Genomic DNA, 13,528 nt, shown 5'->3' with positions numbered 1-13,528 from the left:
TAAACTTATATTTATATTCCATCCTGAAAGTCACAATGTCACAGTTAAAAAAAAACATTAACTTCAAGGTAGTTCTCCCTCTGTGTTCAAGTGAATTTTCCCTCTGTGTACCTGAACAGGTGCCAGAATGTGGCGACTAGGGGATTTTCACAGTAACTTCATTGCGGTGTTAATGTAAGCCTACTTGTGACAGTAAAGATTATCATTATTAAGGTAAAGAAGAAAATATTAGGAGGTGGTGATCAAAAGGAAAGTCAGAAATGGATTTTAAGGAGAGCCTTCAAAGGAAGTGGGAAATGTGGAGAGGTTGGGGGAGGGAATCCCAGAGCATGAGGCATTAAGAGCTGAATGCCAACAATGTCTGGCAAAAGGAGGGGGGTGATGCAGAAGAAAGGAGAGTCGCGCCTTTGTTGAGTCTGGAGAGGGGTTTTATAAACATAAATGGAGTGGCATGGCCTCATTTAAACGAGAAGGTGGGTTAGCAGGGCTAAATGGGGAATAGGGTGCAGGCAGCAGAGTTTGGGGCGAGCTGGAGTATACAGATCCTGTACATTTGAGTGGCCAGTCAGGTGAATTGGCATGAAGTGAAATTGTGAGCAGCAGGTGGGCTCAGGCTGATATTATGGAAGAGGAACCAAATGAGGGCAGTTGAAAATAAAGCAGAGATATTGGAAAGGAATGTAATGGTCAATACTGTTGGAGACCGCAGAGAGGGTAGAGAAAGTGAAGCAAAGTCCTAGGTCTCAATGCATTCAGTACTGTTGAGTAGAAAACTTTTTAAAAATTTGTTTGTGGTATGTAGGCTTCCCTGGCAAAGCCAACATTTACTGCCCATTTCCAATTGCTGGTGGTTTCACGGTGTTCAGCACTGTCGCAACTCCTCGGATGCTGAAACGGGATGTGTCTGGGTGCAGAGGGATCTGGATAGTATCTGGGCTTTGGCTGGCAGGTAGCATTCGCACTGCACAAGTGCTTTGTAGTGGGCATCTCCAGCGAGAGAGGGTCTGGCCGTTGCCCCTTGATGTTCAGTGTACCACCCACTGTCAGCAACCTGGGGTGTTGCCGTTGGCTGGAGGCTGAGCTGGACTGCCCATGTGGGTGCTGTGGCTGCGGGAGCAGGTTGGAGGCTTGGAGTCCTGCGGTGAGTAACTTGAGTTCTGACTCCTCAAAGTCTGTCCACCATCTATGGGGTGTGCGTGTCGTGAGTAGCTTTCCGCTTGTCTGGATGAATGCATCTCTGGCAAAGTTCTGGAGGCTTGGCGCCATCTAGCATGCAGTGGGCGGTCTGTTTGATTGGCACTCCTTCTTCCACAAACATTCACTTTCACCACCACCAATGAACAGTAGCAGCATTGTGTACCATTTACAAGATACTCTGCAGGAACTCACTAAGGCTCCTTGTAGGCAGCACCTTCCAAGCCCATGACAGCTACCATCTAGAAGGACAAGCGCAGCAGATTCCTGGAACACCACTACATACACCATCCTGACTTGGAAATAAATCACTGTTTCTTCACTACTGTTGGGTCAAAATCCTAGAACTGCTCGCCTAACAGCACTGTGGTTGTACCTACACTATTGGTATTGCAGCAGTTCAAAAAGGTGGCTCACCACCACCTTCTCGATGGCAATTAGGGTTGGGCAATAAATGCTGGCCTAGCCTGCAAATAAATATTTTTAAAAATTGCCCATGCAAAGGTTGTGCAGGTCAACTGCCTTTTGCTGATGTAATCCATGTGATGTAGGGCCAACCTGATTGGAGTTGGGGGATTAACAGCATGGATTTGGGAGGTGCCAATATATTCTTGGGATTTGGAAAAGAAGGATAGGTTGGAGTTTGCGAGGATAAAGGGTTTAGACTTTTTTGCGGGAATATGTTTTCTTTATTCGGAAGGAGGAGAATTGTATCTGAGAAGAGGGAACCATTTAAAATGTCAGCTAGCACTATAGAGAAGTTGAATGGTCAGCTGTTTAGTGTGACTTGATGAGGAATTAGAGATGGGTCTTGTGGACAAGATCAGCTTGGCGAGCGAGTGAGGGGAGAAACGAGAAACTTTGTAGGTAGGCAATGTATTAAATCTAAGTGGTGTTACCATAGAGTTGGCAAACTATATGGGAGGTTTAGGTTTAGCTAGTGTTAGCTGTGTGTTATTGCGTTTAATTTGAGGCAGGTGGTGGGATCTTGAACACTGACTGCAGTTGTTGGTTTAGGAGGTGCTTGCTTGAATCTGTAACTGCCAATGAATTTGTATGGAAGTATGTAAAAATTAGCTCCAGTTTTCCTTTATCGACTGGCTTTCTGGAATAGAGCTGGCAACACCCTTTTAAAATGGGTAGGTGAATTGCAGGATTAGCTGTATGTAGTCGTGGCACTGGTGCCCTTCCCCGTAGGCTCACTTATTTGGCTAGTATCTGATTGAGACAACCCAAGATCAGGTTTCCTACTTCTGATGATTATCCATTGACCCTGGCTGGAAAATGAATGTGTAACGAGGAAAAGGTTGCATTGGCATTTCAATAGTACTTGCAGCTGAGGCTCATTAATAACGAGAGGCCAATAGAACATACAGTGCAGAAGGAGACCATTCAGCCATCGAGTCTGCACCGACCCACTGAAACCCTCACTTCCACCCTATCCCAGTAATCCAATAACCACTCCTAACTTTTTTGGGCACTAAGGGCAATTTAGCATGGCCAATCCACCTAACCTGCACGTCATTGGACTGTGGGAGGAACCCGGAGGAAACCCACGTAGAAAAGGGGAGAACTCCTGCAGACTCCTCACAGACAGTGACCCAGTGGGGAATCGAACCTGGGACCCTGGCACTGTGAAGCCACAGTGCTAGCCTCTTGTGCAACCGTGAGGTACTGGAGGATGAAGGGAGCCTGAGGAAGGGAGAAAATGGATGGGAAACATAGAGCAGGAGGGGTTCTTGTGTGAGTTGTATGAGGTATAAACCAAAGAAAAGGGAACATGTCTTTCACACCATTGCAGGCTTGCTCATAAGCTAATTCATCTGGCTTTTATTACATGCAAACAAAATACTTTCCTCTTTTCTTCAGCCACAGTCCAATGGATAAAACGCTCAGCACTATTGGCAGTGCCGTATTTCTAATGAAAGGCTTTGTCTGACCTTTAAGGTGGACACAAGACCCTGTGGCACTATTGCGAACATAGCAGGGCAATTAACGCTGAGTTGTGGCCAATATTAGTTCCTCAACCAGCATCACTAAATCACATAATCTGGTCATTATCGTATTGCTGTCTGTTGGAGCTTTCTATGCATAAAAACGCTGTCATGTTTGCAACAATTGCAGCAGTGACTACACTTTTAAAGTACGTCATTTTCGGGAATTTTATAGTGAATTGTATAAATCAGACCCCCCAGCCGGGAGGAGGGGCTTCTCCTGGTAAAGGCTTTTAATGAGTCCAAGGAGCTGGGAGTGCACCCCCCAACATTATCATAGGCATCGATTTCCCTTATTTTGAAGTGGGATAAGGATCCAGAGAGCTGTGGGTCGCATAGGCCTATCTCCCTGTTGAATGTTGATGCAAAATTGCTGGCACAAATCTTGGCAGTGCGCAAAGAGGACTGTGTTCCGGGGGTAATAGGGGAGGACCAGACGGAATTTGTGAAGGGATGACACCTGACGTCCAACATTAGGTGGCTTCTAAATGTAATAATGATCCCTGCGGAGGGGCGTGAGGTCGAGGTGGTGATGGCCATGGATGCAGAAAAGGCCTTTTATCGGGTGGAGTGGAAGAACCTGTGGGATGTCTTGGGAAGGTTTAGGTTTGGGCAGGGATTTGTGGATTGGGTCTGGTTGCTATATCAGGCACCGGTAGTGAATGTAAGGACCAACCAGGTTCGATCAGACTATTTTAGTCTGTGGAGGGGGACAAGACAGGGGTGTCCACTCTCCCCACTACTCTTTGCCCTGGCCATAGAGCCTTTGGCAATGATGCTGAGGGCATCGAACATTTGGCGGGGGTTAGTGAGTGGGGGGTGGGGGGGGGGGGGGGGGGGGGGGGGTGGAACGTGGGGTCTCCTCTACGCGGATGATTTACTCCTTTTATATAACAAACCCGTTGGGGGGAATCGCAGGAATTATGGGAATACTGGAGGAATTTGGCCGGTTCTCAGGTTACAAACTGAATATGGGAAAGAATATTGGGCAGCACGGTAGCACAAGTAGATAGCACTGTGGCTTCACAGCGCCAGGGTCCCAGGTTCGATTCCCCACTGGGTCACTGTCTGTGAGGAGTCTGCACGTTCTCCCTGTGTCTGCGTGGGTTTCCTCCGGGTGCTCCGGTTTCCTCCCACAGTCCAAAGATGAGCAGGTTAGGTGGATTGGCCATGATAATTTGCCCTTAGTGACCAAAAAGGTTAGGAGGGATTATTGAGTTACGGGGATAGGGTGGAAGTGAGGGCTTAAGTGGGTTGGTGCAGAATGGCCTCCTGCACTGTATGTTCTATGTAAGTGAGGTTTTTGCGATCCAGGCAAGGGGCTGGAGAGGAGACTGAGGGTGATGCCATTTAAAGTGGTGGGAAGGAGTTTTAGGTACCTGGGGATTCAGGTGGCAAGGGACTGGGGTCAGCTTCATAAACTAAATTTGGGCAGGGTGACTGAGCAAATGAAAGGGGACTTCCGTAGGTGGGACGTACTCCCGCTGTCATTGGCGGGGAGGGTACAGACAATGAAGATGACAGTCCTCCCGAGATTGCTGTTTGTGTTTCAGTGTCTCCCAATCTTCATCCCCATGGCATTTTTTAGGAAGGTGAACGCGACGCTCTCGGGTTTTATATGGGCCGGGAAAGCCCTGAGGGTGAAGGTCCTTCTTGAGAGCGGGGGCGCGGTGAGGGGGGCTTGGCCCTTCCGAACCTTATTAACTATTACTGGGCGGCCAATATTTTGATGATTAGGAAATGGGTAGTGGGGGAGGGGTTGTGGGAGCGAGTGGAGGTGGCACCTTGTAAAGGCACGAGAATGAAGGCTCAACTGACAGCAACTTTGCCGTTCTTGCCGGCTCGTTACTCCACAAGTCCAGTGGTAGTGGCAGCCCTGAGAATGTGGGGGCAATGGAGGCAACACATGAGACTGGAGGGAGCGTCAGTATGGTCACCGATCTGTGATAATCACAGGATTTCTCTGGGAGGGCGCTGGACAGGGGCTTTAGGAGATGGCAGCGGTTCGGGATTTGGGGATTCTTCATTGAGAAGGGTTTCTGAAGCCTAGAGGAGCCAGAGAAGGAGTTTGAGTCACCAGTGGGAACAGATTTGGTACCTGCAGGTACGGGATTTTGTCCGGAGGCAGGTTCCAAGCTTCCCTCGCCTTCTCTAAGGGGACTACAGGATAAGGTGATGTCTAAAACAGGGGTTGGGGAGGGGAGGGTGTCTGAAATATATAAGGAACTGATGGAGTGAGAAGGAGTCCCAATCGGGAAGGTGAGGAGGAAGTGGGAGGAAGAATTGGGAGGGGAGTTGGAAGTCGGGCTATGGGAGAAGGCCCTGAGGAGAGTCGATGCATCCTCGTTGTGTACCAGCCTTAGCCTGATCCAGTTCAAGGTGGTCCACAGGGCTCATATGACGGTGGCCTGGAAGAGTAGGTTTTTTGAGGGGGTGCAGGACAGATATGGGCGGTGCGATGGAAGTCCGGTGAATCATGTACATATGTTTTGGGCTTGTCCGAAGCTGAGGCGATTTTGTCAGGGATTCTCAGAAGTCATGTCAGAGGTCCTGGAAGGGAGGGTGACTCTGAGTCCAGAGGTGGCAATATTTGGAGTGTCGGAAGATCCGTGAGCCCAGGGGGAGGGGGAAGGGGGGCGGGGGGGGGGGGGGGGGTGCGGCGGAAAGAGAGGCCGATGTTTTGGTCTTTGCCTCCCTGATGGCCCAGAGACACATTTTGCTGGGATGAAGGGACTCCGAGCCTCCTAAGCCAGGGGTGTGGGTCAGTGACATGGCAGGTTTCTTAGGCAAGAGAAAATTAAGTTCGCCTTAAGGGATTCATTACAGGGGTTCGCTCAGAGGTGGCAGACGTTCATCAACTTCTTTAAGGAAAACTGACCGTCAGCAGGGGGAGGGGCAGGCATGAAAGTGAAGAATAAGGGCAGGGAATCTAATATATGGGTAGCTAGGAGTTAGAGCGGGGGGGAAGTTGGGTACGTTATGGTGGGGTTTTTGCGTGTGTTGGACCGCTCTGTTTAGAATGTTAAAATGTTAAAATTATAAATGCCTCAATGAAATATTTTCTAAAGTACATCATTTGCTGTAGAGCACTTTGACATGTGCTGAAGTTGTAAACAATGCGATTATGAATGCAAGTTTATTCATTCTTGTACTGTGGCTGTCATTTGTTTGGGATCACTCAGGGTAAGAAGAGCAGTGATATCAGACTTGTATTGGATAAATTCACAGCATTGAGCTAACTTGCGCACATTAAACTATTAAATAATAAGTCCAGAGTGGGTAACCACTGCAATTTACTGATGACACTGCCACGACTCTCACCAATTTTTACAGATGCACGCACCATTGAAAGCATTCTTTCTGGTTGTATCACAGCTTGGTATGGTTCCTGCTCTGCCCAAGACCGCAGGAAACTACAAAAGGTCGTGAATGTAGCCCAGTCCATCACGCAAACCAGCCTCCCATCCATTGACTCTGTCTATAATTCCCGCTGACTTGGAAAGGCAGCCAGCATAATTAAGGACCCCACGCACCCCGGACACACACACTTCCACCTTCCGTCAGGAAAAAGATACAAAAGTTTTAGGTTACGTACCAACCGACTCAAGAACAGCTTCTTCCCTGCTGCCAGCAGACTTTTGAATGGACCTACCTCATATTGAGTTGGTCTTTTCTCTACATCCTAGTTATGACTGTAACATTACATTCTGTAGTCTCACTTTCCTTCCCTATGTACGGTATGTGTTATCTGTATAGCATGCAAGAAACAATACTTTTCGCTATACTAATACATGTGACAATAATAAATCAAATCTTTGAGTAGATCTCTGTAAGGTAAGGTAAAGTCGCCATAGTCCCTGATGACCATAGGCTGATTTCATCTTTGAGGGAGTAGAGCTGACTGGTGGTTTAACCTGAGGATCACCGCACCTCGGGTGAGGGGCAAGGTTGAGAAGGCCGGACCTTCATGAATAGCCTCAATATGGGAATTGACCCCACGCTGTTGGCCTTGTTCTGCATCGTAAACCAGCTGTCTAGTCCACCGACCCCCATTGCAATTAAATCATTGTCTTGTTATCATCAAATGGTATTAAGCCTATTTGAAATATAGACCTTTAATCACATTTGTTGTATAATTTTTATTAGACGGTGAATTGAACTTTATCCAGCGACTGTTAAATGTGTGCACATACTGAGTGGCTGTTTTTGTGGAGAAATTGCAGCATAACACCTGTCCTATTACTCGCAAGAGCTGAATTATCATCTTTGTGGTTCCAAAGTGGAATTAATAGCTTTGGAGCAGCATTACTCTGAATATTCACATTTCCCTGAAGCAAATTTAGAAAGGCTCAATATTTTCTTCGGTGGCTATTTAACCAGCAGCCTTCTGAAAGGAGTTTACACTTGAGTTGTCGCTACTGCATGGTAGCACAGTGGTTAGCACTGTAGATTCACAGCGCCAGAGTCCCAGGTTTGATTCCCGGCTTGGGTGTCACTGTCTGTGCGGAGTCTGTATGGTCTCCCCATGTCTGCGTGGGTTTCCTCCGGGAGCTCCGGTTAGGTAATTTGGATTACTGTTAGGTAATTTGGATATTCTGAATTCTCCTTCTGTGTACCCGAACAGGTGCTGGAATGTGGCGACTAAGGGATTTTCACAGTAACTTCATTGCAGTGTTAATGTAAGCCTACTTGTGACAATAAAGATTATTATTATAGTCTCTGAGGCCTCATGCTGGTGGAAGATTTTGACCCACTCATGTTGCAGTTAAACCTGTTCTCCACAAGGATTTTAGTAAGGAGTAGCGGAACAAGGGTGAGCATCTTGCACTACATCCACTCGAACCGAGAAAGAAAGCCAGCAAAGCTGTACAATGCAATGGTGAAGTAGCTATGCATATGGGCTTGTCGTTGCTGGTGGTTGCCATGCAAATGACTTGAAATTATGTCCAAAGTGTATTGCACAGAGGTTTTCTTTTACAGAATCGAAGTATATGGAAATAAATAACTTGTATTCACAGTTAGATAGATTTTTGATAGACGAGGGAGTTCAAGGGAATTGAGACTACAACCGGTTCAGCCATGATCTTATTGAAAGGCAAAGCAGACTCAAAGGGCCGAATGGCCTATTCCTAAGTCCCATGTTTCTACTCCTGACCTTGCACAACATCAGGACATCTATAGCGCTTGACAGCCAAGGAAATACTATTGAAGTGTTGTCACTGTTGTTCTGAAGGTAATTTGACAGCCAATTTGCACACAGCAAATTCCCACAAACTGCAGTGAAATAGTCTGTGCTTTAGTGATGCTGATTGAAGGACAAAAATTGACTGGACCATGGGTAGAATGCCCAGTTGGGTCATTCTGTCTTTTGCATCCAAAACTGATCATCATGATTGTATATGCACTGTAGCCATCCGTTGCAATGGTGGTGCCAATGATTTAATAGATAATTGATTAGGCTGCCAAGGAGATGAACATTTGAAGCTAGGAAAGGGGAGCTGCACTCCGCAAGTTAATGGCACAATACTTAACAAAACCAAAACGTGGATCTTGATGTGAAATTAATAAACAATTTGTATGTGGTGTGGTATTGCCAGTGATAGATGAACGCGCACACGCATAATGTGTTTTTTTTTTTGTTGGTCTAGATGAGAAAATATAAGATTCTCCACACGGGTAGTACATGGGTATACTGAATGCATGTTTTGTATATACAATATGTGAATAATGTATGTTTTGTGTGTTGAATATGTGACTTTTTTAATCAATTGTTCACATTTATGAATGAGGTGCTGTTTGCTGTGGAATCTGCTGTTCTCTTGTCCACGCATAGTTGATGTTATATTGTGCCGTATATATCTCAAAAGGGTGCCTGCAATGGATTGTTTAAAAAAAAACATTTAGAGTACCCAATTTATTTTTTTCAATTAATGGGTAATTTAGCGTGGCCAATCCACCTACCCTGAACATCTTTTGGGTTGTGGGGACAAAACCCATCCAGACACGGGGAGAATGTGCAAACGTCACACAGACAGTGACCCAGAACCGGGATCGAACCTTGGTCCTCGGCGCCGTGCGACAGCAGTGCTAATCACTGTGCCACCGTGCTGCCCGCAATGCATTGCTTTTTGAAATTTTTTCTAGTAAGTATTAATTTGACTGAATACAGACATATGAATTAGGAGTAGGGCATTCGGAACCTCGTAACCTCAACCCCGCATCCCTGCCTACCCCAATAACCTTTCATCCCCTTGTTACTCAAGAATCTTATCTAGCCCAGCCTTAAAAATATTCAGAGACTCTGCCTCCACCATGATTTGAGGAGGTGAGTTCCAGAGACTCATGACTCTGAGAAAAAAATTCTCCTCATCTCTGTATGAAATGAGTAACTTTCTATTTTTTAAACCGTGACCTCTAGTTCTAGATATGCTCACAGTAGGAACATTCGCTCACTATCCACCCTGTCAAGTCTTCTCAGGGTATTCAAGGTTTCAATCAAGTCACCTCTTACTCTTCTAAATTCCAAAATTCCAGTGAATTGTAAAACATTTATGTCTTAAATAAAGAGACCAATACTGTGCACAGTACTCCCGATGTGGTCTCACTAGTGTCCACATAACTGCAGCATAAACTCCTGACTTTTGAATTCCGTTCCCCTTGCAATAAATAATGACATTCTATCAGCTTCCCTGATTACTTGCTGTACCTGCATACTAGTCTTTTATGATTCATGCGCTAGGACACCCAGATCCTTCTGAATCTGAGTTCCTCAATCTTTCACCATTTAGTTTATTTTTTTATTCTTCCTATGGACCATTTAACATGTGCCCGCATTATACTCCATTTGCCAGATTTTTGCCCACTCACTTAACTTATTTTAAATAAATATTTTTATTCTCCTTTTCCATATTTTCATCAAAATTTCCAACAGCAGATAATCAACAATAACAACCAATATAATGGCAATCCCATAGCCAACAATCCCCTTATCCCACCACCCTCAAACAGCTCCCAACTTTTTGAATACCAAACACCAGTGAAAAAGAATTATTAATAACTTATAAATTCCAAACCGCACCCCCTTCCCCAATGTTCGATTTCATCTAATTCATGAAAATGCATGATGAACAAGGCCCATGAGTTGTAGAACCCTTCCACCCTCCCCGTCAGCTCAAACTTTACTTTCTCGAGCGTTAAGAACTCCAGCAGATCCCCCCGCCACGCCGAGGCATAGGGCGGAGAAGCAGACCTCCACCCCAACAGAATTCACCTTTGGGCGAATAGCAAGGTGCAGGCCAAGACATCTGCCTCCGCACCCGCTTCCAACCCCGACGGATCCGACACCCCGAATATGGCTTCCACTTACTTAACTTAGCTATGTCCCTTTGTAGCCTCATATTCTCTTCACAGTTTACTTTCCTTTCTTTGTGTTTTTAATGTATTTTTTCCAAACTTATATAAAGCGTTACAAAACATAAACAATTTGGGGAGCAAACTCCCCAACACACAACTATGCAGTTTGTACAAATGTTTCCCTTTTTCACCCCCCGCCCCCCCCCCCCCCCCCGGCGACGAATAGCTCCTCAAACACACGAACATCCCCCACCTTGCCTCGAAGCCCTCCGCTGAACCCCTTAATTCGTACGTGACCTTTTCTAGCTGAAGAAAGTCACACAAGACCCCCAGTCAGGCCGCCACCCCCGGCGGTGTTGCTGGCTGCCACTCCAACAGAATTATTCGCCGGGCAATCAGAGAGGCAAAGGCACCAACGTTGTCCCTCCTCCCTTCCACCAGCTCCGGCTTCTCTGATATCCCGAAAATCGCCACTATCCTTGTTAACACTGTGGGCAGACCCACCCAGAATCTCTCCAACTTTCCGCAGCCCCAGAACATATGTACATGATAGGCTGGTCCCGGCCCACACTTCTAACACTTGTCTGCCACTCCCTGGAAGAACCCGCTCATTCTTGCCCGAGATCATATGTACCCTGTGTACAACTTTGAACTGTATCTGGCTCATCCTTGCACATGAGGAGGTCACATTTACCCTTCGTAGCGCCTCACTCCATACTCCCCAGTTTATCTCCTCTCCCGTTTCTCACCTCCATGCTCTCCCAGCCACCTGTACACCTGTATATGCCTCCGATCCTGCCCTCCCTTCCACATCCGAAAGCAGCAATCGCTCCAACAGTGTGTACCTCGGCAACCTGGAGAACTCTTTCCAAACCTTCCACATGAAGTCCCTTACCTAACCTAAACTCACTTCCTCTGGGGAGCTCTACCCTCTCTTTTAGTTCCTCTATACTGGCAAACCCCTCTTGCAGGTACAAATCCCTCACCTTATCCAGTCCCACTTCCTCTATGTACCATCTCCCCCCACGAAACCGTCGTTTTTGCACAGTGGCGCCAGCACCAACATCCGTTCTATCCTGAAATGCCTCCTCAGCTGATTCCAGACCGTTACTGTGGACTGCACCACTGCATCTCCGCATATGTCCATGGTGCTGTCGGCAATGCTGTCGTCACCATAGCCTTCAAGCTGGACCCCCGACTGAATTCTTCCTCCCATCTAAACCCATTCTGCCCCCTCCTTCTCACCGCCACCTCACCTTCTCCACGTTTGCCACCGAGTAACAGTGTAGCAGGTTGAACAACGCCAACCCTCCATTCTGTCTCTGTAACAAGATCCTCTTAACCCGTGGAGCCTTCCCTACCCATGCAAAGTCTGAGATAATCATATCCAGTTTTCGAATGAAGGCCCTCGGTACAAAGATCGGAAGTGTTTGGAATCTGTACATCGGCAGGATGTACATCTTCACCGCTTGGACCCTCCCTGCCAAAGTCCGGTGCAATGAGTCCCATCTCTTCAGATCCTCCCTAACCTCCTCCACCAGCTTTGTTAGATTCCATTTATGTAGCATCGCCCATTCCCTCGCTACCTGAATTCCCAGATATCTAAACCCGTCTCTCACCGATCCAACCTTTTCACCGGGAATACTTCACTTTTCCCTCCATTTAGCTTATAGCTCAAGAATGCCCCAAGCTTCCTCAGCAGACGCATGATCCTCTCCATGCTCTACAGCGGGTCCGAAACATACAGTAGTAGGTCATCCGCGTATAGCGACATCCAGTGCTCCCTTCATCCCCTCGTAATCCCTTGCCATTCTCTGGACCCCCTTAGCCATTGCCACAGGCTCTAACGCTAACGCAAACAATAGCGGCGACAGTGGGCACCCCTACCACCTTCTCCTGTGCAGTTCAAAGTTTTGTGAGCCCATGTCGTTGGTCCGTACACTCGCCTTTGGTGCCACATATAACAGGCGCTCCCATGCCACAAACTTCGGCCTAAACACAAACCTTCCCAAGACCTCAAACAGGTACCGTCAATCCACCTGGTCAAATGCCTTCTCTGCATCCATGGACACCACTGAGATCTCGACGGGGTCACATTTAACATCCTCTTTATATTACTAGAAAGTTGCCTGTCCATTACGAACCCTGTCTGGTCCTCCTCAACGACCCCTGGGACACATCTTTCCAACTTTCCTGCCACCAAATACGCCAGCACTTTCACATCCGTATTTAACAGTGATATCGGCCTATACAACGGATGTTCCAATGAGTCTTTCCCCTTCTTTGGCATTAATGTGATCACTGCTTCCAGCATCGTCTCCAGCAGCCCCCCCCCCCCCCTTCTCCAACGCCTCATTAAACGCCCCCAAGATATGTGGTGCCAGGTCCGTTATAGAATCCGCTGGGTAACCATCGGGCCCCGGGGCCTTCCCCGAGTTCATGATCTCGTAGTTATGGATCCTCTTGGAAGGAGTGATCACAGTATGGTTGAATTTAAAATAAAGATAGAGTTTGAGAAGTTAAAATCTAATACCAGTGTCTTGTGCTTAAACAAAGGACACTGCAATGGGATGAGGGTGGCTTTGGCGAAGGTAGACTGGGAGCAAAGACTTTATGGTTTGGCAATAGAGGAACAGTGGAGGGCCTTTCAAGCGATTTTTCAGAGTGCTCAGTATAAGTATAATATATATATTTAATAATCTTTAGTGTCACATGTAGGTTTATATTAACACTGCAATTAAGTAACTGTGAATATCCCCTAGTCGCAACACTACTGCCCCTGTTCGGGTACACTGAGGGAGAATTCAGAATGTCCGAATCATCTAGCAAGCATGTCTTTCGGGATTTGTGGGAGGAAACCGGAGCACTCGGAGAAAACCCAGGCAGGCACTGGGAGAGCGCGCAAACTCCACACAGACAGTGATCCAAGCCGGGAATTGATCCCGGGTCCCTGACGCTGTGAAGCAATAGTGCCAGCAAAGGTATAT

The 13,528-nt window shown here is 46.9% G+C and overlaps 1 protein-coding gene across 1 annotated transcript in view; it reads left to right on the top strand.

Annotated features, from left to right (window-relative positions):
• Positions 1–70: 70 nt before the first annotated feature.
• LOC140395296 (INO80 complex subunit D-like) overlaps positions 71–13,528 on the top strand; it is a 116,920-nt gene continuing 103,462 nt past the window's right edge. Inside the window, exon 1 of the mRNA XM_072482889.1 lies at positions 71–1,141. Within this exon, the coding sequence (XP_072338990.1) occupies positions 1,093–1,141 (49 nt within the window). The 5' untranslated portion in view covers positions 71–1,092. The remainder of the gene's footprint in view (positions 1,142–13,528) is intronic.

Source organism: Scyliorhinus torazame, chromosome 2 (assembly GCF_047496885.1).
Source record: "Scyliorhinus torazame isolate Kashiwa2021f chromosome 2, sScyTor2.1, whole genome shotgun sequence".
In the NCBI taxonomy this organism is placed as follows: Eukaryota; Metazoa; Chordata; class Chondrichthyes; order Carcharhiniformes; family Scyliorhinidae; genus Scyliorhinus; species Scyliorhinus torazame.
Note: the sequence above shows the minus strand (reverse complement) of the source record. Positions and strands in the feature narration are given on the sequence as shown.